Below are 22,827 nucleotides of genomic sequence, written 5' to 3'. Positions count from 1 at the left end.
TAGGCCTGTTTTTGCATTTGCTTGTGTACATTTATAATGCAATTGCAATGTGTTGAAGTTATGAACAAACTTGGGTCGTAATACATGTATTAACCACAAGAGGGTGCCAGTGAAACAATATGCTTTCCATACTAGATTTATCTATTACAGAAACAAAAGGCTGCTGTAATTTAGAGTATTATGCTGGTCATTAAATAAAACCATAATGTACGACAATCGCACAAAAAATGTCTATATGAGTGTCAAGTCTACCGGTAATACTAAAACTATATCTGGTTAAAAACACACACACACACACACACACACACACACACACACACACACACACACACACACACACACACACACACACACACACACACACACACACACACACACACACACACACACACACACACACTTAACACACTTAAGACGGAAGCGCTTTGCATCTGTTTGACAGCGACGCTTTTATTTTGTAAGGGGAACTCATAGTACTTCCGGTCGTAAGGTAGTTCAGTTAGCTTGGCGCAGCTCGGTCCATCAGTGCAGAGAGAAGAGAACAGAGTCCAGGTGGCTACGAGGATGATTTATATTCACAAACTGTTGCGTCTTCCAGGATACTCGGCATAAAAATGGCAACAGCAACTTCAGTGTTCAGTCTTTGGTAGAAAAAAGCTTTGGGGGATTTCATTTCTCCTCTCACTCTCTCACTGAGCGCGGTAATTAAAAAAAAAATTCTAAACTGAAAAGCGGCAAAGAAGTTGGACGTAATTTACCGAGGTGAGCGTGACATCAGTTTTCATGTTTGTTCCTCTTTGATATTCATTTGTAGAGATTTAACAGTTAGGTGGTGTGTGGTGTTTGCTGTTAGAAGCTACTAAGGGGCGCTCAGTTTTCAAAAAATGACTCCGCAACCGAAATGTACAGTCAGTCTGCTGGTTAGAAAGGTTAAGATGTTGGAAGGATGTGACATTTTACTGCACACCTTTCATGCTGGGTGAATATCAAAGGTAACATACGCGCGCGTGCCTGAGTATGAACGAGAGAGTTGCTGCTTTAGTGTTTTTTTATGTCATGTTCAATTTAAATTGACAAATCTCTAAATGATTACTGTTTACAGTCTGAACTTCTTTGGCACGAATATGGCAGCCAGGACGTGTAATTAGACTTAATGTGCAGAGCTCACTCTGCTATTAACAAGTATGAAACAGCTTCCATGCTGTTTTGCTCGTCAGTCAGTTAGCCTCCTCTCTCTCTCTTATGCTCTATCCTCCTGCAAAGAGGACAGGTGTGGATGTGAAGTGTGACTGGCTGTGAACGTCTTCAGCAGGGTCAGTAGTAGGCCTACAACCAAACACCTTAACAAGATTGCCAGGCCTCTGGCTGCCTGTAGTTTGGATGGTTTGTGTATCATCATTTACCTGTAATGCGCTCAAACACATAGTGCTGCTCCACTCTCCAACACACAAAGTGCAAATGGTCTTTGTATAATGGCACACTAAAAGAGATGTAATTTGGTGTTAATAGCAGGTCCAGGTTGTTTGCAGCTGCAGTAAATCATTCCAAGCGGAGTTGGTTCGGAAGGTTATGGCAACAGCAGCTTTAGTATTACCATTGAAAGACAGGAAAATCATGTTATGAATAAAATGAAGTTGCATATTAAACTGGGCCTACAATAATGTGTAGGGTGGCCTAAATCCTTTCTACATACCTTTTTAGTGCATAGAATACTAAGCTATTAAAATAAGTGTTGGCATGATTTTATAAATCACGTTTTGATGTTAAACGTGCATGTGGCACAATGAATCCTTAAGGTTTAACTGTATCTGTGGATGGCTACCTTAGTGACTACCTTATCTATAGGCCAGTAAGCCTATCATCAATGGGATTTTTTCACAAATAGGCTGATTTATATTTGCTAATAATATGTTGGATTCATGTTAAGACATCTTCATTTTTGAAAAAAAACTTTCAAAACATTAGTCTTGCTTTGCCAGACCTTCCTTCACGGCAGCGCTGCAGGGGTGTCTGGCAAGTCCAAACAGCATTCCAGGATGGGAGAAAAACGTGCTCTGGTTCATTGGCATTTCTTCAAAACCAATGACAATTGCTTGCTTGGGCAGCGCTAAACGCTGTATGGAGCAACGGCGCCTCTGCAAAAAAGCCTCGGGAAGGAACTTGTTTTGGTGGAACATGTGTACGTTCAATAGTTGTTTTAGTCGTGCAACAAAAAACTGTAATGAAAGCTAGCTACCACTCTGCGTCTAGTCTCGCATTGCCAGACCTTCCTCCACAGCGCTGCGGAGAAAGCAGCCTTCTGGGATGGACAAAAAAAAATGTTCTCTGGTTTATTGGCATTTCTTTAAACCAATCACGATCGTCTTGAGCGGCGCTAAGAATTTGTTTTGGTGGAACATGTGTACGTTCAAAAGTTGTTTTAGTCGTGCAACAGAAAACTCAGATTGGACAGATAGTCTAGATAGCTGTCTGTCCCACAGAGATCTGAGACAAAGTTAACCATAGTCCTCATACCGTAACCATACCTCACACCGCAGTTTAAAATGCCAACACAAAGGAAGACCAAGGCAACGGATATCAGTCAAATCCGGCGGAATTTCCGTCGGCAACAGAGCAATCCTGGAAGTGGAACGTCAAGGATATAGACTATCAAAACATTAACAATAATTTGCCGGTCCCCCTGCACTAAATCTGAGGACCCCCTAGGGGTCTCGGACTCCCTGTTCAAGATCTCTGACTTTAACAGTAGACATTGTTTTTCTCCCCTGAAGCATTCTTGACTATTAGAGGCAGGATATCCTGCTGTAACACCTGCCCTAATGCATTGCAGCATCATGTATGAATTGGGTGGTGTCTGTAAATGGGTGCTAACAGACATTTTGTGTCTTTGAATTTTTATGAGCTTGGAAAAAGGAAGTGTAATCTTTAATTATTTCATCCATTCATCATCCATGAACAATGAATAAATAAGTAAGTATCCAGTCAAAAACAACCTTTCACCACCTATGAATGACTGAGTAAATGAATGAACATTTTACACTGGTATTTTCAGGACATCACCGCTACCAGTATGACATCACAGGAGCAAACCGGGGAGGGGCACGCTGCTTATGACACATTAGTATCTTAGCAACTGACAGCATCCTTTTAGCTTGCCGCTCAGAGAACAAAACCATCTTTATGGACACAAGGTGGTGTGCTGTTTATCTGTCCTTAAATCCTCTAGGAAATTATTTCAAATACGACACAAGTTATTACTGAGAACAACATGACGTAGTTGTTATTACACTCAAAAAGTGTTTATATACATGTGTGTTTTCTCTTCATGCCTTTCTCCTTGCCTGAGATTTTTCTATTTTGAAGGTTCTGTGACGGCTTTCATCTGTGTTTCTGTGTGTGTGTGTGTGTGTGTGTGTGTGTCTTTGTAATATGTTTACATAATACTGGATATTGTTGGGGTTTCCTGAGGGTGGCCGTGACCTACACCAGAGTCAACCTTAATGGCCAATGCCCAACATTCTGCTTGTGTGTTTACGCCTGTGTTTAATTCTTCCTCAGTGGGTATTTCTTACAGTATCAGTGTCATTAGTCTAATTAAACTCTCTTGGCACCTCACGATTCAATTCGATTGAATCTCGATGCATCGATGTACATTTCCATGCGTGATTTGTAAAAATATACATATAAATCAGAGTTTGCTACTCAGAGTTTGCTAATCACTTCCTAGACAAAGCAGCTAGACAAAGCTTAGGCTTTCACATATACAGTATTTGTCACACACAAGTTTTAATGAAATTTTTTGTCATTTAGCTGACGCTTTTATCCAAAGCGACTTACAATTAAGTGCTTTCAACTGTGAAGGTTCAAACTCCAGACCACAAGTAGTAAGTGCAAATACAGTAGCTTTAAATAGGCAAAGCTACAAAGAGACAAATGAAAGTGCAGGTTCGAAAGTGCAAGTTCAAGAATTTTTTTTTTTTTTATCCGAGGTGTAGTCGGAAGAGATGCGTTTTTAGCCTTCGGCGGAAGATGTGTAGGCTTTCGGCCATCCTGATATCGATGGGGAGCTCGTTCCACCATTTGGGAGCCAGGACAGTGAACAGTCGGGATTTCGTTGAGTGATTAGTTCTCCCTCGCTGTGAGGGAGCAGCCAGCAGTTTGGCTGATGCGGAACGAAGTGGGCGGGTTGGGGTATATGGTTTGACCATGTCCTGGATGTAAGCGGGTGCTGATCCGTTCGTGGCCCTGTACGTAAGTACTAGTGTCTTGAAGCGGATGCGGGCCGCAATTGGTAACCAGTGAAGAGAGCGGAGGAGAGGTGTAGTGTGAGAGAACTTGGGGAGGTTGAAGACGAGTCGAGCCGCTGCGTTCTGAATGAGCTGCAGGGGTCGGATGGCACATGCAGGCAGGCCAATCAGGAGGGAGTTGCAGTAGTCTAGACGTGAGATGACTAGAGCCTGAACCAGAACCTGAGCCGCCTTCTGCGTTAGAAGGGGACGTATCCTTCTGATGTTATGCAGCATGTATCTACACGATCGGGTGGTTGCAGCAATGTTAGCAGTGAAGGAGAGTTGGTCGTCAAGTGTTACACCCAGGTTTCTAGCAGTCTTGGTGGGGACTACTACAGAGTTGTCAATTGTTATAGTCAGGTATAGAGTAAGAAAACGTGCTTGTGAAAGTCACCTTCTATCACAGTAGTCTTCCATGTCAGAGGCTCAGACATGTTTAAAGGTGGATAACTGGCTTCTTAGAACATGAAACATGAGGTGGTCAGATTTAATGTGATAAAGTAGATGAATAGCCTATTTATTTTAAGTATGTCTTATTAGATCATGTGTATACAATATTTTTTTTCCTTTTGGCCATTTTTCTGTGATTTTTTTTTCTTGCCTAAACTCTAAGTTGTTGTCCATTATCCCATCCTCTTTCAGTCACTCTGTTTTCTGATTTGTACCTAGACAGTCGTTTTTAAATAAAAACATTTTTTTAATCGATTATTAACTAATCAGAATCGAGCATCGACTCGTTCTAGACAGAATCACGATGCATCTAAGAATCGATTATTTTGCCCACCCCTAGTATTTAGTCTGTAAGACACCAGGAGAAATATTGTAGTTGTGATGTAACAGATTTTTTACACAGTTCCCTTCTTTCTTTGTTCACACAATAATATACTCCTAACAGAAATAAAAATTGAAATGTTACCTAAATTCAACACATTTCAAACACTCTCTCTAAACCACTGATTCCTGAAAGGAAATGCACACTCTGCCTGGCAACAGATTTGTATGTTGCTAGCATCTCATTTTTTCTCTGCAGTGGTGTTTCTAGTCATTTATGATTTTGTCAGCTGTCAGTGTAAGACACACATAACACACTTGCCTCCTGTGAAGGGTTACACAAGATTCCTAACAAGTAACTACAGTTTGTACATGTTATCCTGGAGAGCAGCCATCACCGTGTATGTAAACAACAACCTACAGGACAGTTAATTTCCCAGAGATTGTGGTAAATTATGTCATAGAAATGTCTTTGTTTATTCATTGTTCAACACAACAATATATATATATATATATATATATATATATATATATATTATATTATATTTTTGTTCTGTTTTATCTTGGCAAGTTTGTCTTTTATGAGTTTAAATATCAACAGAGAAAGTATCTATACAAACACATTGGTACTTTTTTAGCATATTTAAGCCTTAATTATAGACAGTACAGAGATAACAGGAAATGAGCGAGAGAGAGGGCATGTTCAGCCCCTACAAACTGTAGCAAAACATTTATTTAAAGTGGACATATTATGCTTTTCCGTATTTTCTGTCATATTTTTAATGTTATAATGTCATATTTTCCTTTATTTAATGAGGTAAATGTATTTTAGAGAAATCCCCTGATTTCCAACTGTTCTGAATGCTCCGGTTTCAACAGTATTTTCTACTCTCGTTTAAGTTTTACGCAACTCTAAGCTGGCCTTCTATGATTGGCCATCTGCTCCAGGTAGGCAGGAGTGGAGTGTTTTTTTTTTGTTTTTTTTAAGCTACTGCGGTGTTAACATTGTCACATGTAGCTACATGCTAACGGCAGTAAAAGATCTAATCTTGGCTGCCAATGTTGTTAAATTTTCCCCAATTCTGGGTCACATTACTCCTGAAACATTTCCGGTTATGTAGTAATTGGTTAAAAGTAGGGCTGGACCTGAATATTCGAATATTCGAATATTCGTTCGGTGGGTTGGTATTCGATTTGAAAATTTGACATTCGAATATTCGGTTTTTTTTTTGGTTTTTTTTTGCACAACCTGGCATCCCCCTCCAAACAGTTCTCATTCGCGCTTGAATATGTTCGAAATATAATACTCTCTTTTACAATTTCCTTATATAGCCTAGCCATTTTAATAGGATGGACAACCCAACCTCGTTATACTTAATAAATATATTTGCTTCTTCTTGGACTACTAAAGTGTTCCTGCAACGGGAGTATTCTCTGGCTAGAGCGCAGAACAGCGTAGTTTGCATGGACAGAAGTGCATGCCTGAGCTTGTATTTTGGGTTAAGCTGCGTTGCTTTGACATTGTGGAAAATAAAATAATAGAAACAAAATGTATTATCCTTTTTACCCGTTATTATCAATCTAAATTAATCTACTGCGAAATATAGGAGACTTTGAGATAGTCGGGGCATATAAGCCCTGCTCGCGTGAGGCGCACCGCTTCCTGCTCGCGCTGTTCTGTAGTTTATTAAAAGTTTATTAATTCTGAACGCGTCTGGCCTGTCTATCTATATTGCACCAAATACGACACTGCACTCCCTTGTGAAGTCATTTGGATGAAAGGTTCTCAAAATAATCAAAATGCAAACAAACAGACAGACCCATAGAGATTCCTGCCTTTATTAGAGATAATAATATGTTCAGCCCCCTCTCTCCGAAGCTTCGAATATTCGATGCTCATTACTACCGAAGCTTTGAAGCTCAAAAAATGGTATTCGGACCAGCCCTAGTTAAAAGCCTATATCTGCGTTTTTTTACTGTAGAAAATGTTGCTATATTCTATTAGTGTCCACTGCTAACTATAGTAGCTATAATATAGCTATAGCTGCTAGCTATAGTAGCTGAAACATGTCCAATTGGGTAGTGTTTGTTATAGAAGCCTTTATCTGTGATTTTTGACTGTAGAAAGTGCTGCTTCTTTCCATTACAATCTAAAGTTAGCCTAGTGCTAAATATTAGGTAGCTGCATGCTAACGCGAGATAGCTATAATCTTGGTGGCCAATGCTGGTAATTTCTCCCCAATTCTGGGTCACTTTATTGCTGGGACATGTCCGGTTGTGTAGTATTTGTTTTAGAAGCCTTTATTGGTGATTTTTCACGGTATAAAGTGCTGTTATATACTCCATTGCAGTAGCTCCAGCTTCAACCAGTGAAACAACAGCGGAGGTTGCGACAAAGTATTATCCTGAAAATGCTATATAATAGTTGCCTTTTAAACTGAAACAGGGTTCACACTCTGCTGTGTGCTCTGCCTTTTAATTACCTTAAGTTTACATACATGTTGCTGATTTGGTAACATCTCTCACACACCCACCAAACGAGAGAAAACATACACAAAGCTGATTGCACACCGTTTCACCCTGTTCCGAGGAAACATGTCGTTCAACACGGAAACTGTAGCAAAACGGTGCACAACGTTTTGAGATTGAACGTGTCCCTGGTTATCAGCTCTCATGTCACTTGAACTAGCGCCATCATCAGGTCAAATATATCACATGTCCAATATAGAGCTTTAACGATTAGTCGTTTAACTGATTAGTTGATCAAAAGAAAATTAATTGCTAAGTATTTTGATAATCAATTAATCATTTTTCAAGCAACAATGCCAAATCTGATGGTTCCAGGTTCATAAATGTAATAGTGTAATAGTAAAGTCAATATTTTTGTGTTTGGGGCTGTTGGTCACACAAAACAAGGCATTATATGACATAAATTTGTGCTCTAGGACATTGTGATTGGCATTTTCCATTTTTAACTGTGATGTTTTATAAATTTTCAACAATGAAAATAATCGTTGCAGCTAATCCAATACTTTGGTTTATGACCACATACCTGCAAAATGTCCACAAGTCTCTGCTGTACTTTGTGCTTGGTGCTAATACTTAGCAAATATTAGTTTGGTAACACACTAAACTCAGATGGTGAACATAAGATTCACATCTTATGTTTTGCATTGTACAAAACACATTGTACCTGTTAAACATGAGAATGTTCACATTGTAGCTCTTAGCACCAAGTGCCAAGAAACAGGCTAATGTGGGCATGTATGAAACTGAAGTTTATTCTACTTATTTCTCTGTTTTCTTTCCTCCAGGGTAATTCATTGTGACCTCAGACCATGGCATACACTCTAGGCTCGACCACTGAGGACCAGACACGCAGTGTCGCACCTCAACACTGCATCACTCGGGTGGAGCTGTCTGTCACCGCAACCAGCCTGCTGGACCGAGATGTAGCCTCCAAGTCGGACCCCTTCTGTGTTCTCTTCCATGAGGTGGATGGGAACTGGGTGGAGGTACGGATGGAGGGATGATGGGATAGGAGAAAAACTGACAGATGGAGAGAGAAGTGGAGGAGGAGATGTACTAGAGCAGGGATGGGCAACATTGATTATAGAGCGGGCCACAAAATGTTTATCCTCACTACCTGAGGGCCAGTTTGTGACTGTTCACCACCAGTAGGATACTGTAACCCTTATCATTCAATTAGCCAAGTATAGCTACTTAATGAGTGAAAACAACAAAATATATACCGGTAATCAAAGTTTATTTATCCAGCATCTCTATTTTTCATATTCAAATGTAGTGCTTCTATTCATTTAATGAACTTAACACAGAAACAAAACATCCACATTCCTTAGTGATATACAATTATTTCAGTGCAATGACAAAAATCATCATTCAATAATGGTACAACTATTTTCTGATTTTGTTTCCAGGCACACTAAGCACATTGGTTTGCTTTTGAATTCCGTAAAAAGATAATCCGTTTCCCATCTTGCCTAGAAGACACGACTCTCTTGGTCCAGTTTTCCTTTTTGGCCGCTTATGTCTCTCTTCGTGCCGTGTGTCGTTGCCGGTCAAGACCTGACGAGGCAGCAAACCTCTTGCCTTTCAAGGAAGCGCCCTCTAACGGTGGACAGTATATAATTAAAATGGGAATGTAATGGGCCGCTTGCTCCCAACGCCTGTGAAACCAACAATTTGTTATTTGGAAATTGATTTGTGGGCCGCACCTAGTGAGGACGAGGGCCACATGCAGCCCGGGGGCCGCCAGTTGCCCATCTCCAGGAGAGGCATTTGTTTTCATACAACAGGTGGAAACAGGAGAGAAATCAGCGGGGTATGAAAATGGCAGATTGAGGAGAAAAGGCTGAACAGAGAGATAATATATTAGCGTTGGGATCATGAGGAGTCAAACCCATTTCTGGTGCTTCTCCATGCTGTTTATTTCAACTCTATGGAGGTGGAGAGAAGAGGATAAAAGGGAGGCAGAAATAAATAGAAGACTGAAGGGAGGATGGAAAATTTAAAAAAGTGTTAGAAGTGCTTTCAAGGCCACGTCCACCTCTTCTCTTCTTCTAGCAAAGAACGAACATTTTCTTTGTTGTCTATGTTGCTTTGCAGACAGTATATATTGTGAGCCAGATCCAAACTCATGATGTCTTGACCATCTGGCATGAGCCCTGGCGTGCTGAGCCCAGTAGGATGTGGCAGCATTTGTGAGCGTTCTTTTAACGTTGTTCTGGCATTGCATAGTCTTGGTTAAAGGCTCTATTATGAATGCCAAGTTAATGATATAAGGTTCCACAAGTAGGATCCATCATGGGTCGATATTAGCTTATTGCATATATATTTGTGTTAGTGTATATGTCAGGCGACAAGTAATAAGACATTTGACGATTTAAAATGATACAGTCTATGGTTTGTAACAATCGGTTTGTACCAATCGGAACTCATCGGCTACTGGTCTGATGATGATTTAGCCTCTGGGGGCAACGGCCAATATTTCTGGGGTTCCGCTGTAGCCAGCAGATAATGGATAACGGATTTTCGGGGCCAAGACTACCTCGTTCGTGCGCCAGGTCCAATTACCGACTTGAGATGCGAGAATGGAGCTGGAGTTGAGGGACGACGTTTCTGTAATTATCTGCATATGAATGCAGATTTTTTAAAAAAGCTAATAAAAAGCTAAATGGTCGTCAGACGATAGCCGATGGATTCTGAGATTGCATTTTGGCCAATGCATTCCACCTCTTTTGCTCTCCACACCTGCTTTGTTTACCTGCATGCAACCAAAGCTTGCTCAAACGTGATTGGTCAATGGTCAGTACTCCTCAGATTACAAACAGAGACCAGAACGCTTCCATAATCTTTTCCTGTTGCCTACAGATTCTGCATTCAAATGCAGATATGTTAATATAGATTGGGTTTGTAAAAAAATCTGCACAAAATTTGTCTTTAGGTTTCACAGTTAAACCTTGTTATTTTGTTCATTATGTATTTATTTTTATTTAAACTTTTGAATACCACACAGAGTGCTTGAATATTTTCAGCTCCAGCGTAATATTTGAATTTATGTATTACATGAATTGTGATTACTCGTAACATAGTAGATAGTAAACTTGACATTCCAGTTTATAAGGAATACAGGACTAGAAGGCAAAGGCAAATGAAAAATGTATATGTGCAATAATTCAATAGCATAAGTGTTTAGCAAAACACTGAATTATGATTTTTGCAATCATTACAATTTTTGGATACAACTAGATCAGTGGTCTTCAACGTTTTTTAGGCCAGGGACCCCTTAGATGAAAAAGAGACAGAGTAGGGACCCCCTACTTGTATACAATTGAGTTGCATATTAAACTTGGCCCAATGGATGAACATAAATTCAACAGTAACATTAAACATACATGTGGAAGGCACAGTGAATCTTTAAGCTTAACTGTCCGGCTACCATAGTGGCTACCTTATATAGTAAGCTTATCTTCAACATGTAAACAGAATCTTTTTTTTCAAAAATAGGCCAATTTATCTTTGCTATTGATATGTTGGATTCAAATTAATGTATATTTTCAGACATTTTAATTTTTGAAAAAATAAACTTTCCAAAACATATTTTTTTAATAATTTGGCGGCCCCCCCTGCACTAACTCTGAGGACCCCCTAGGGGTAATGGACCTCCTTTTGAAGATCTCTGAACTAGAGAGTCATTAAAAAACATTCTGCATTTCCGGTTGCCAAAATGTTCCAAACATAAAATGTTTTTTTTGTTTTCAACATAATGCCCTTGTTCCTTTATGACCTTGTTCACATGACATAGATGGATGATTCCCATGTTTACGACTACTGAATGTTTACTTCAGTACAAAACTCAATACAGTTGTTTGATTGCAGAGTTGGTCACGTGAGGGTTAAAAACACCAACAGCACTGACAGACTGGGATATTAAATCCCAAATAAGTTTTCTCTCTGTCACGTTTAAATTATTTGCCTGAAGTTTTGAGGAATGCCTCTACACCTCGTTGGTCAGGACCTGTAGCTCGCGCTCTAAACTTTTCCTTATTTTTCTCTTTGCCATTGTTCTGCCTCCTGTGTTCTTGGCACAAAGGCAGCAGTTATACTTTGCCACGTGGATAATTGCAATCAGACGCAGAAAAAGGGCAAATTGCACTGAGCTGCAAAACGTGATGGGCGTGTTTGCCCTGTAATATCATTAGTGCAATACCTTTTTTTGAACCGGAACTTGAGATGGGGCAGATAGCGGTTGCAAGTGAAGCGCAATTCATGGTGCTATCAGCCTCCACAATCCATTCTTTGTGAATTTGATCCTGACAGTATAGCTCTATCAAATAAATATGGGTTTAAGAACCTTTGATGACGGACTTAGCAGACATGAGGTGCTGCTGTGGCTTTATGGTGTAACATGGTGGACCAGAATTAGCTATAAAAAGGTCAACTTAAAGCCCCTGCCCACCCATGGTAAATCCACACAGGTGATTTTAATTATTGTATCTGATTAGACCTCCTCTCAGGACTGTGTGGGCATTAACAGTCTGTCCTTGATTGGCATATCCCAGACTATCCTATTAGCTTTGTTTCACCTGTTAGGGCAGGACAACGACAACTACAATAAGTGAGTGAACAGTATGTGTGGGCTTGCATAGCCTTTTTAAGTTTGCTTTACTGTCCACAAGAAAGGTAATGCATTCCCTCCAAAATTCAAGGCTTTTTTAATGATCAAAAGTAAATTATTATTATTATGGGAACCTAAATCTTTGCTTTCAACATATAGTATTATCAACTTAGTTTCTGGGCAGCACAGTGTCTCATTGGTTAACAAGAAGGTGCTGTGTTTAAATATTCTGTCTAGCGGCTAGCTGCGACCTCTCTGTGTGGAGTTTGCATTTCCTCTCTGTGTCCGCCTGGGCTTCTTCCAAGTAATTGCTGCCTCAGTCCAAAGACATGAAGGTTAAAGCCTTGGTCACATCAGGATTTGAAGCGGTGAAATTTCACAGCAAAATCAATTCATTCCGATATATTAGTGGATCCGCTTGAGGAGGTGAAATTAACAAGCATATTTATGCCGTTGACCACTAGCAAGCCATCTTCTCAGGGGACAGAGAGCTGGAGGGTCCAAAATGGAGGAAGCTATCGTACCTCATTAGGTATGTTGCACTATTTTAACACTTAGCACTTTTATTTAACCTCCTCTATCAGAGTAGAAACTGTGTCCAAATGCCTGCGCTGCTCTCTGATGCTCCGAAACGGACGTTGTGGGCAACCAAAGCTTGTTAACAGTACACTTGGCAGCAGGTAATGTTAGCATACCGTTAGCTAGTAGCTGGGATAAACAGGGTTAAAATGCTGATAGCTAAACGGTGTACAAGGTGGCTGTATTTCACTGTAGAGGGTTCCAACACCGGGACGTCCAACAGTGTGCAGATAAAGACACTAACTAACCGTTTTCGGAAAAACAACACAGCTGTTGCCTTCACTTGAAACTGGTAAGCCTCATGGTGCTTTCAAAGTTCTTGTAAAATCCCCTTTTGCCATCTAGTGGTCGTTTTTGTCGTTTAACAGCAGTCTACTGGTGAAATAAGTTATTGTTATAAGTTATTGTTATTGCATTATTAATAAATAATTTTAATTTGACCACATGGCATAGCAATAAACAAGTTGTTCTTTAATGTTGCCGACATTGTGCCTTTTTTTTTTTTTTTATCTTTTTTTTAAAGTATCGGTTCAGGCACCATTTTAAAAGTATTGCTTTAGCACCAGTATTGGAAAAAACCCAAACGATACCCAACCCTGACAGGAGTTGATGGTACAAATACATCTTTTGAACTAACTGTGTGAACTTATCGTCCAGTTAGCGATCCATCTAATCTAAGAAGTTTGCTAACAACTTGTTCAATTAATCAATTTTATTCGTCACATGAAATCGTTCGAGTAATGTAATGCAATCCTGTCGGTGCCTCATCTGATGTAGACATGGATACGGACGCAGACATGGTCTTGCTTGTCCACGTTGTCGGGATTGAAGCCATAGGTTGTAGCTGCCATTTTCACCTTTTCCTCTGTGTTTACTCTGATGTTTACATTTGAAAAACTTGACCGGCCAGGCTAGCAGAGTCAGCAGGAGACTGTTGAGTTGATTTCCTGATCCTGATGAGGGACTCATAGCCACATTCCGTCACCGTCCAACGTGAACCACATAAAGCACAATTAATATTTGTTAAATAGGCAAGGATACATTTTGCGGAGAGGCGACTGAAGAGTTTCCTCACCTTCAAGCTTGTTAGATCTGAGAGCTGTATTATCCCTCCTTTGTATTGAACGAAATGGTTTAAAATGCTGACCCAAATGGCACGGGGAAGTAGATAAAAAGTAGGGAGAAAATAGAAAGACGCTCCGAGAGCTATTGTGACTGACTAGCACTAGTCCGGCTGGGCTGGCTTTCAAGTTAAAGGTTAGCTCACCAGCTACAGCAGTTCACCAGCTACCCCTAAAACGTCACTATGTCACCAAGCTTCTGGCCCCACCTATTTTGCATGGACGAACAAATGTCATTTTGTGATTGTGAGAGCTAATTTAGCCCTGTGATAGACTAACAACCTACCAACAGTGTAGCCCACCTTTTGCCTCAAAGGGGGCAGGGACTGGCTCCAGTCCATGACAACACTGCACAGAATAAACTAGACTATAATAAAAAGGATTTGTTACGAATCAAAATTGTTGAGCACAATCACAACTTTAACCAGAGTTAATTATGTTTATGTAAATGACACTTTTAGTGGCGCTGCATCAGTCAGCGGTTCAGTTGAGTCCAGGCACTTTGTACTTTGTGTTCCGTTTCTTGTTTAGGGAGCCTTCTTGCTCGCTCTAATTCTGCAAACAATATGTGATGTGAATGTATAATAATACAGTATTTTCATTGTGTAGAAAAATAAAAACATTTAGTTGAAGTTAAAGCTACTGAAGAGGAACATAGTGATGAAGTTTTGGTGTGTGTAGGCTGCTCCCTCAAGGCTTTTCTGTAGCTAACAGCTGGTCAACAGGACAAACTGGTGTTTTTGTGTGTGTGTGTGTATGTATGTATGTATGTGTGTGCGTGCGTGCATGCGTGTGTGTGTGTGTGTGTGTGTGTGTGTGTGTTTGTGTGTTTGTGTGTGTAGGCGAGTGCCTTGGGTTGTAGCTAGTTGTCGGTCAGCAGGGCATGTGGCTCTGATGTGAAATTGCCAACGGTTACTATGGCAACGGGAAGGGAAACAAAAGCTTAGTGCTCGTGGAGTGAGGGAACGATGGAGGAGGCGAAATGAGGCCCGAACCTTTTCTCGGATATTATCCACCGCTCTCCCTCTCTCTCTCTCTCTCTCTCTCTCTCTCTCTCTCTCTCTCTCTCTCTCTCTCTCATTCTCTCTCTCTCTCTCTCTCTCTCTCTCTCTCTCTCTCTCTCTCTCGCTCTCACACACCCCCTGACTTTCTCACTTTCTCTGATCCCCCTACTGTTAGTTTTGTTTTCTCTCTCCTCCTTTTTCCAATTGTCTTTCTCATTTCTGTCACCAGTCTTCCTCTCTCTGTCTCTCTGTCTCACTTTCTATCTTCGGCTGTCTTGTGAGATAGAGGTGTGAGAAGCAGCTGGGTCCATCAGGGGGAAAGAGAGGGTAAGAGTGTGAGTGCGAGGAGGTGTCAGAGAGGGAGATGAGGAAAGGGTGGAGGGAAAGAGAGGGTGAGGGGAAAATTAGCGAGAGAAAGAGAGGATTGAGAAGGAGAAGAGGAAGACAGAGATGAGAACATGTTTGAGCGACAGACAGAAAAAGAAGTGAGACTGAACAAGAGGAGAATGAAGGAAGGTGGATAATGAAGGAAACTATGATGGAAAGTTATGATAGCAGCTAAACCTGGTGTGATAGAGGCTATAAAGGAACATGAAAGGTATACAGAAATATGGATCTCAGCTATGTAAATGACATGGCACCCAGTTTGCAGACTGCTTTGGCTATTTTGTAAATTCCTTTGATTTTTTTTTGTAAATCCCCATAACAATCTTAACATGTATAAGGACACATATACGCCTGTAACACTGCAAGTGAGATCTCACATTTAATGTGTTGGTTTACCACATACAGTAGGAATGCTAAAATCAGTGGGGTTTAAAATCACATCTTCAGTGCAGCCTTATGTAGCTTTGTAATGTCATTTGTTGGATCAATCTTTGTGATACTAAACCATGTTAGGATTTTTTTTTTAATTGTATTTATTTAACCCATATTGAACAAGTTGAGATCAATGATTTCATTTACAAGTTTGACCTGGCCAAGATAGCAGCATAAAAGGTTACAGACAAAAATAATCGCAAGAAAACATAGAAGAAATATTAAAATTAGGGCTGTCAATCGATTAAAAAATTCTAATTAATTACATACTCTGTGATTAATTAATCCAAATTAATCGCATACATAATTAACGGTGCCTGAACCGATACTTTTTAAGAAAGTAAAAAAAGTACTAAACAACAGTTGGTGACATTAAAGAACGGCTTGTTTATTGCTAAGGCCATATGGTCAAAATTAAATGATTTAATAATAATGTATAACAATAACAATAACTTATTTCACTAGTAAATTGCTGTTGAACGACAAAAACAACCACCAGATGGGAAAAGGACATTTACAATAACTTCAAATGCACCATAAGGCTGTAGTTTACCAGTTTCATTGAACGCACCGTCTGTGTTGTTTTTCCAACGGCAGCTGCAGATTGTTACAGTATCCTCTACAGTAAAACACAGTCAAACTTTACACCGTTTAGCGTTAGCTGTCAGCATTTTAACCGTTTTTAATCCAGCTACTAGCTAGCGGTAGGCTAACGTTAGCTGCTGTCGAGTATAGTGTTAACTAGCGTCACATGCAGCGGTGTTTGTGTTGCCTGTATCATCTTCAGAGCACCAGAGAGAAGTGCAGACATATCAGTGGCACCAGATTTCGGTAGCCAGGGTTGGCAGGAAGAAGATTTTTACAAGTAAATGTTCCAGTTAATGATCCAGGCAGCACATTCTCGTCTCCCTCCTTCATTTTACAGTTCAATGGTGGCTATAACGGCTCCGGGTCAAACGTCAATATGGAATGGATTAATCTGCGTTATTTTTTTTAACACGTTATTTTTTCTCAGATTAATTAATCGAAATTAACGCGTTATTTTGACAGCCCTAATTAAAATACCTACGCACAGTGACAAGTACCAACCCATTTGTTCCCCATTAAAATCATGCAGAATGATATTTCTGCTTTATTATACATATTTAAATGGAGCATCTAAGAAAAGTTAGCTAAATGACAAGGGGTCTCATTTATAAATGTGGCGTACGCACAAAACGGGGCTGAAAATGTGCGTACGCCACTTCCCACGCAAAGGTTGTGATTTATTAAGAACAAACTTGATGGGAGAATGTGCGGTCCTTCATGCAAACTCAGACCCATGCGTATGCACATTTTGGAGACAATGGGAATTGGCAACGCAGATGGTGAGGTGGGGAACTGAAGTCAGACTGCAGAAAATAAATGTGGGAATAACGATTACTCTTAATATTTTCAAGTAGGGGTGCACGATTCAGAAAATGTCACGATTCGATATCGATTTTTAGGCTCAGACTTCGATTCAAAATCGATTTTCGATTAAAAAATGATTCTCGATTAAAAAAATGATTCATAGTATGTAAATGTAGTTACTTTTTCCATGTGATTGCAGTAGACATAAAAAAAAAAAAAAAAATTACTTTTTTTTTTTTTTAAATATGAATCGATTTTTGGAATTCACACAATCCAAAGAATCCACAACAGAGAACAGAAATATACAGAAATATGCAAACAGGCAACAGAAATACAAACGACCCCAACAGAAATATCCATAACCACAACAGGGAACATTGCTTACACGTTTTATAAATCTGATTCTTTTTTGGCGTACGCCATTTTTAGTAAGGATCCTACGCACAGTTTTAGAAATGAGACCCAAGGTCCTTCACCAAAACTGTCCCCAGAACAGTGTTTGTGTCCTTTGTTAGGTTACGTCTGAGTGATTTAACAAATCAATTCAAATATCCATACTTTAGTCTGATGCAGGCCACATTAAAAAAAATTATGTGAGCAGTCAGTCAAAAAAAATAGGATCTGGCAATAAATCGGAATTGAGCATTAAAGCCTGCAGTCTGAATGTAGCCATATTGTTTGATGTGTAGTGCTGTTCTTGGTGCTGATCATGCAACTGTCACAATGCCGCAGTTTTAGTGACTTTGTTTAGCACAAATAACTGAGTTATCGGACTATTTGTGTATGAATTGTAAGGTTTAATAGTGGGGTGAGATTACACGATTTTAGCATACTTTGCCATTCCTATAAATAATAGGCTAGACATATTCATAAGTTTGAAAATATGTTGGTGGTCCTGGCTCAAGCTCTGTAGCAAAGATGGCGATTGTTGAGGGCGTCGTTTTGAGTGCAACGTCCGGGTATTCTTAGTGCACTGCATTTGGCCATACTTTGTCAGTGTAAACGGACTGAAAATAGCAAGTGTAAGTACAGAAGACTGCGAACTGAGACACAGCACAGGTCTCCCATTGGGGAGAGTGGCGAGAGCCAGCAATGGAGGGAGCTGAGCCACCGGACTTCGCGCAGCACCATGGACTCCTACCAGGCCCAAGTCAGCCTGTAATGTACACTTTATAAAGTTTCAGATAGTTTTGAGTAGTTGTATTTCAAACCCTAGGTCCTTGAGCAGTCAAACAACACAAGCCAACCCAAAGAATTGCCAATTAACAAACACCTACAAACAGTGGGAAATTTGTTATAGTGTGTGATATTTATTTTCCACGTTGGACTACAATGTTAAGAAAATCTTGTTATTAGGGCTGTCAAACGATAAATTTTTTAAAATCGCGATTAATCGCTGAAGTTCTATAGTTAAACGCGATTAATCGCATATTTTATCACATGATTAAAATTCTATTATTTTGCATTTCAGAACAGTTTTTAAGTACATATTAACAATCAAAAGCAATTTTTACCAGTGTATCTTGATTGGGAATCAAATGAATGCAAAGAAAGTGACTTTATGAACTTGATTTTAAGATTTGTAATTATTTATACTGTAAACAAAAGAGAAATGTGTGAATCTGTCATTATTGCACAATTCCTCCAAGTACCTAACTAAAAAACTAAAAATCCCTATCCTTACCAGAGTCAATATAGTGTTTAGCAACTCCTAAATAATGTTGATTACTCACTGACGTCCAGTGATCACCGGTATGAGACAGCGTTTGCAGCATCTTGCAGCTGTTCAGTGTGGCTGCTTTCTCCGTGTGGTATGTGTATGGTGAAACTACTGTCCCCCTCGACGGCGACGAGACAGGTCAACCGTAGTACGTCTTTAAGACCCGAGTCCTCTACGATGCTGACAGGTCTGCAGTTAGTTGCCACCCGTTTCGCAAGAGCTGTAGTCATTTTTTGGGATTTGGTTTCATCCACAGGTCGGCAAGTAGCACTCTCCTGAGTGGGTAGCATGCTAGCTGGTAGCATAGCTCCATAGGTGGTAGCTCAAGCTTGACGTGCTTTGGTGATATTTTAATTCGGCTTTACACAATGTGCATATGACTTTCGACTTGTCTACGAGCCGTCCGGGAGTTAAAAAAAAATTAATCGCGTCGGCCCTTAATCGCATCGTGATTAACGCGTTAACGCTGACAGCACTACTTGTTATCATAACACTTTAGCTCCAGCTGTTCATATTGTTATTATTGCACCATTTGTATCTTAGAGGAAGAAATCTGAATCCTTTTTTGTTGGCTTATTTTTTTGTCAAATTAATCTGATAGCAAACATTAACAGATGAATAAAGAGGGTAAAAAATGTATGAAGTGCTACAAGGGTCTGATTCATTTCCATAGCCCGATGAGCCAGGTCAAATCCACAATGGCACAAATATGAAACATGCACTTGAGCCTGCTGGGCTGCCATGATGCCCCAGAAATATCAGTTTTTAAGCCGCAAAGTGCAGCCATACTCCTCTGCTCTCTTCCCATGAGTGAGACAGATGGATAAGTGCTGTAAGCACTGTTAGCAGGCTAAAGTTAAAACCCTTTCCCCTTCTGAAGTAGGTCTGCAGCCTGTCTCTTCTCAATTCTTTAATAATAACAATTTGTACAGTCAGAGAAATCTATGATATTTTAGATAAAAGCATTCGTAATGACATGTTAAAGATACATTTTTATAGAGGTACCTTATGTCTCTACAGTTATTTGATACTGCTATATACTCAAAGTGAAAACACTGACAAACTAGAGACCATCTTGCAATGGTATCACACCAGCTGCACCGCCAAATCAGACCAGGGATGTAAAGTAGGGGGGCCAATGGCCCCTTCCTTACTTCAGATGCCCTTGCTTGGACCACACCCATCTTCGAACTTGATCTTCATTTTGATCTCAACTACAACATCTGGTGTTCAGAGAGAGATATCTAGGCTTTAGCATCTGTGTTTAGGCGACTGCAATATCTTTGTTTACCTTGAAGATTCAGCTAAACGTAACGCCTCCAGCATGAGTTTAAATACACCTTCAGGAAGACAGAAACTTCAGAGAGTTGGGAGGGCACTGCACAACAACACATTCATGGTTAAACTGTACTGCCTGCTTAAATGTCTCCTTAATTAAGTGTTCATTAAGTGCTTCTGTGTAAGTCAATAAAATTTCCCAAATTTTCTTCAATAGGTGTGGTGGTCATACCAAAACTAAGTAATAGCACTTTCTTCTGTGTGAACTAGTTCAAATCAGCTCACCTAAAGTGGCTAAATGTAATTTTCAGTTTGTATTGATTCTAGCGGCCGCTTTGGACAAAAGCAGTAGTGTTTTTACCACACCTGCTGTCGTAAAGGTCTTTACGGTGCTGTATTACCCACTGTATTACTGAGTTAGCGTTACGGGGAGGTCATACAGTTGCGATGAATGTTTTGCTCAGACAGAAAATCATTAATTTACAATAAGAGGATAATTTACAGATGCATCGTTGCATTTCAAGTGTTGCATACGGTAACTTAGCCTACTTTGGATGTCTCGTGAGATAAACCAGATATCACTGTCACTGTGTCACGAGCCAAAGCATTAAGAGTTTGTTACAGCAACCAACATAATAATAACTTAGATTAATATAGCGCATTTTAATGAAACCCACAGACGTTTTACACAAGTAACGTTACAGTGGGTCAAGGGAAAAGAAAGTAGTACGCCAATACAAACACGGAGTAAAAGGAAAATATCCGCATTAAATGGAAGGGAATTCGGGGTGGGTTTTGAATCATTTACAATCCCGTAATTGTCTCCATCTGTTGATAGCCCAACCGAAGTTGACTCACGTTATTGCCGTTGTCTTTCACTTTCTCTTTCCCTTTTAGCTTTTAGTTGTTCTTCGTTTAATTTCTTTCTTTTCTGTGATGGTCCTGCCCCAGTATCAGCCATAACTACAACAGATAACTTCTAAAATAACATTAAAATACAATTAGGCCTATATAAAGAAATCTCCTGCTTCCTTTTACCTGGCTCAGAAGGCTGGATACTAACACAGGCTTTCCGGGGTTACAAAGAAACCTGTGACCCATCAGAATGTGTGACTGTAGCGCCGTCTAACTGCCACAAATCATTCTGTGACTGCATGGTAAAAATCGAACCCAGGCAGAGGCCTTACTAAAAATGGCGTTCTTTTTACTGTTAGACTCGTTTGCTGTTACAGGTCATTTAAGACCATTGTATGAAAAATGACAGAGCTTCAGAAACTAGGGGTGTGCAAAAAAATCAATTTTTTATTTTTATTTTTAATTGTATGTCTACTGCAATCACATGGGAAAAGTAACTACATTTACATACTGTGAATCGTTCTTTTAATTGAGAATCGTTTTTGAATCGAAAATCGATTTTGAATTGAATCTTGAGCCTGAAAATTGATATCAAATCGAATCGTGACATTTTCTGAATCGTGCACCCCTATCAGAAACATTAAAAAGTTACATATAGTCACTATAAATTTAGCAACACTTATCTACAAAACTGAAACACCACATCACCAGACACTGTAATAGAATATGACAACAAACAAAGTAAAGTGCTTTGTGTAGTGCTTGTTAATCAGCAGAAGGACAGATGCAATTTAGTCCCAGAGTGTTGGCATTTCATGGCTGCCATCTCAGGTTCATCAGTCCAATGACCATTCAAAAATGCCTTTTATATTCCCTTAAATTCTGAAGCGGTGACAGACTAGACGCACAGTATAGTGACCTTGTGTAATAGTGGATAAACACACTATGAGGTATCAGACCCCTTGAAGAAAACTCCGTGGCCACCCTAGAAGTTGATATTACCAGTGAGGAATTGTCTGCAGCCATAGGTTGTATAAAGGGGGAGAAGACCCCTGTGCCCGATGGGATTCCCATTGAAATTTTCAAAACTTTTCAGGACATGTTAATACAACCTCTGCTTGAGATGTATAATGAAGCACTAGACACTGGGTCCCTTCTCCCCTCTCTAAATATGGCTGTGATCACACTGTTGTTAAAACCTGGGAAAATGTCCACCCTATGTGGATCCTACAGACCAAGTTCACTTATTAATAATGATCTCAAAATTCTTTGTAAGGTATTAGCTAGACGGCTAGAAACACTTTTACCACAAATGGTTCACTCTGACCAAAACGGTTTTGTTCAGGGACGACAAGGCTTCCACAATATACGAAGAGTGCTTAACATTGTCTTTGAAAAATCTGGATGTACTGGATGTCTGCTATCTCGTCATTGGATGCCGAAAAGGACTTTGACAAGGTGGAGTGGCACTACCTATTTGAGGTTCTTCAAAGATTTGGTGTTAGGGGAAATTTCTCTATTTAACTCTCTTAACATCCCTCTAAATCTTTATGTATACTCTGCTAACAAGCTGAAACTAATTAAAAAGACTGCAAACCCTTTTCTCAAAAATACTTTAATGGTTTGGCATAATTGTCTGGCACACCTGGGAGAAACTCCTAAATTATCTCAATTCTCCCCGATTTTTGGCAATGATGACTTCCGACCTGGTAGAGCAGACGCAGGCTTTAAAATCTGGGCATCGCAAGGTGTGGCTAAGGTAGCTGACCTCTATAATGAAAATGTAACCCTCATATGGGATTGCTTCCAAACATTTTTTTAAATATCTGCAACTTAGAAGTTTCATCCTGTCCAAAAATAG

The 22,827-nt window shown here is 39.8% G+C and overlaps 1 protein-coding gene across 2 annotated transcripts in view; it reads left to right on the top strand.

Annotated features, from left to right (window-relative positions):
• Positions 1–484: 484 nt before the first annotated feature.
• The window catches only part of cpne2 (copine II), a 73,143-nt gene continuing 50,800 nt past the window's right edge, over positions 485–22,827 (top strand). The window contains exons 1-3 of one of the 2 annotated variants that reach the window (XM_036003378.1): positions 494–762; positions 1,259–1,313; positions 8,375–8,575. In XM_036003378.1, the coding sequence (XP_035859271.1) occupies positions 8,399–8,575 (177 nt within the window). In that variant the 5' untranslated portion in view covers positions 494–762; positions 1,259–1,313; positions 8,375–8,398. Of the gene's footprint in view, positions 763–1,258; positions 1,314–8,374; positions 8,576–22,827 lie in introns of both variants that reach the window. The other variant, XM_031294839.2, reaches the window with a different exon arrangement.

This window comes from Sander lucioperca, chromosome 7 (assembly GCF_008315115.2).
Source record: "Sander lucioperca isolate FBNREF2018 chromosome 7, SLUC_FBN_1.2, whole genome shotgun sequence".
NCBI classification, from domain to species: domain Eukaryota; kingdom Metazoa; phylum Chordata; class Actinopteri; order Perciformes; family Percidae; genus Sander; species Sander lucioperca.
Note: the sequence above shows the minus strand (reverse complement) of the source record. Positions and strands in the feature narration are given on the sequence as shown.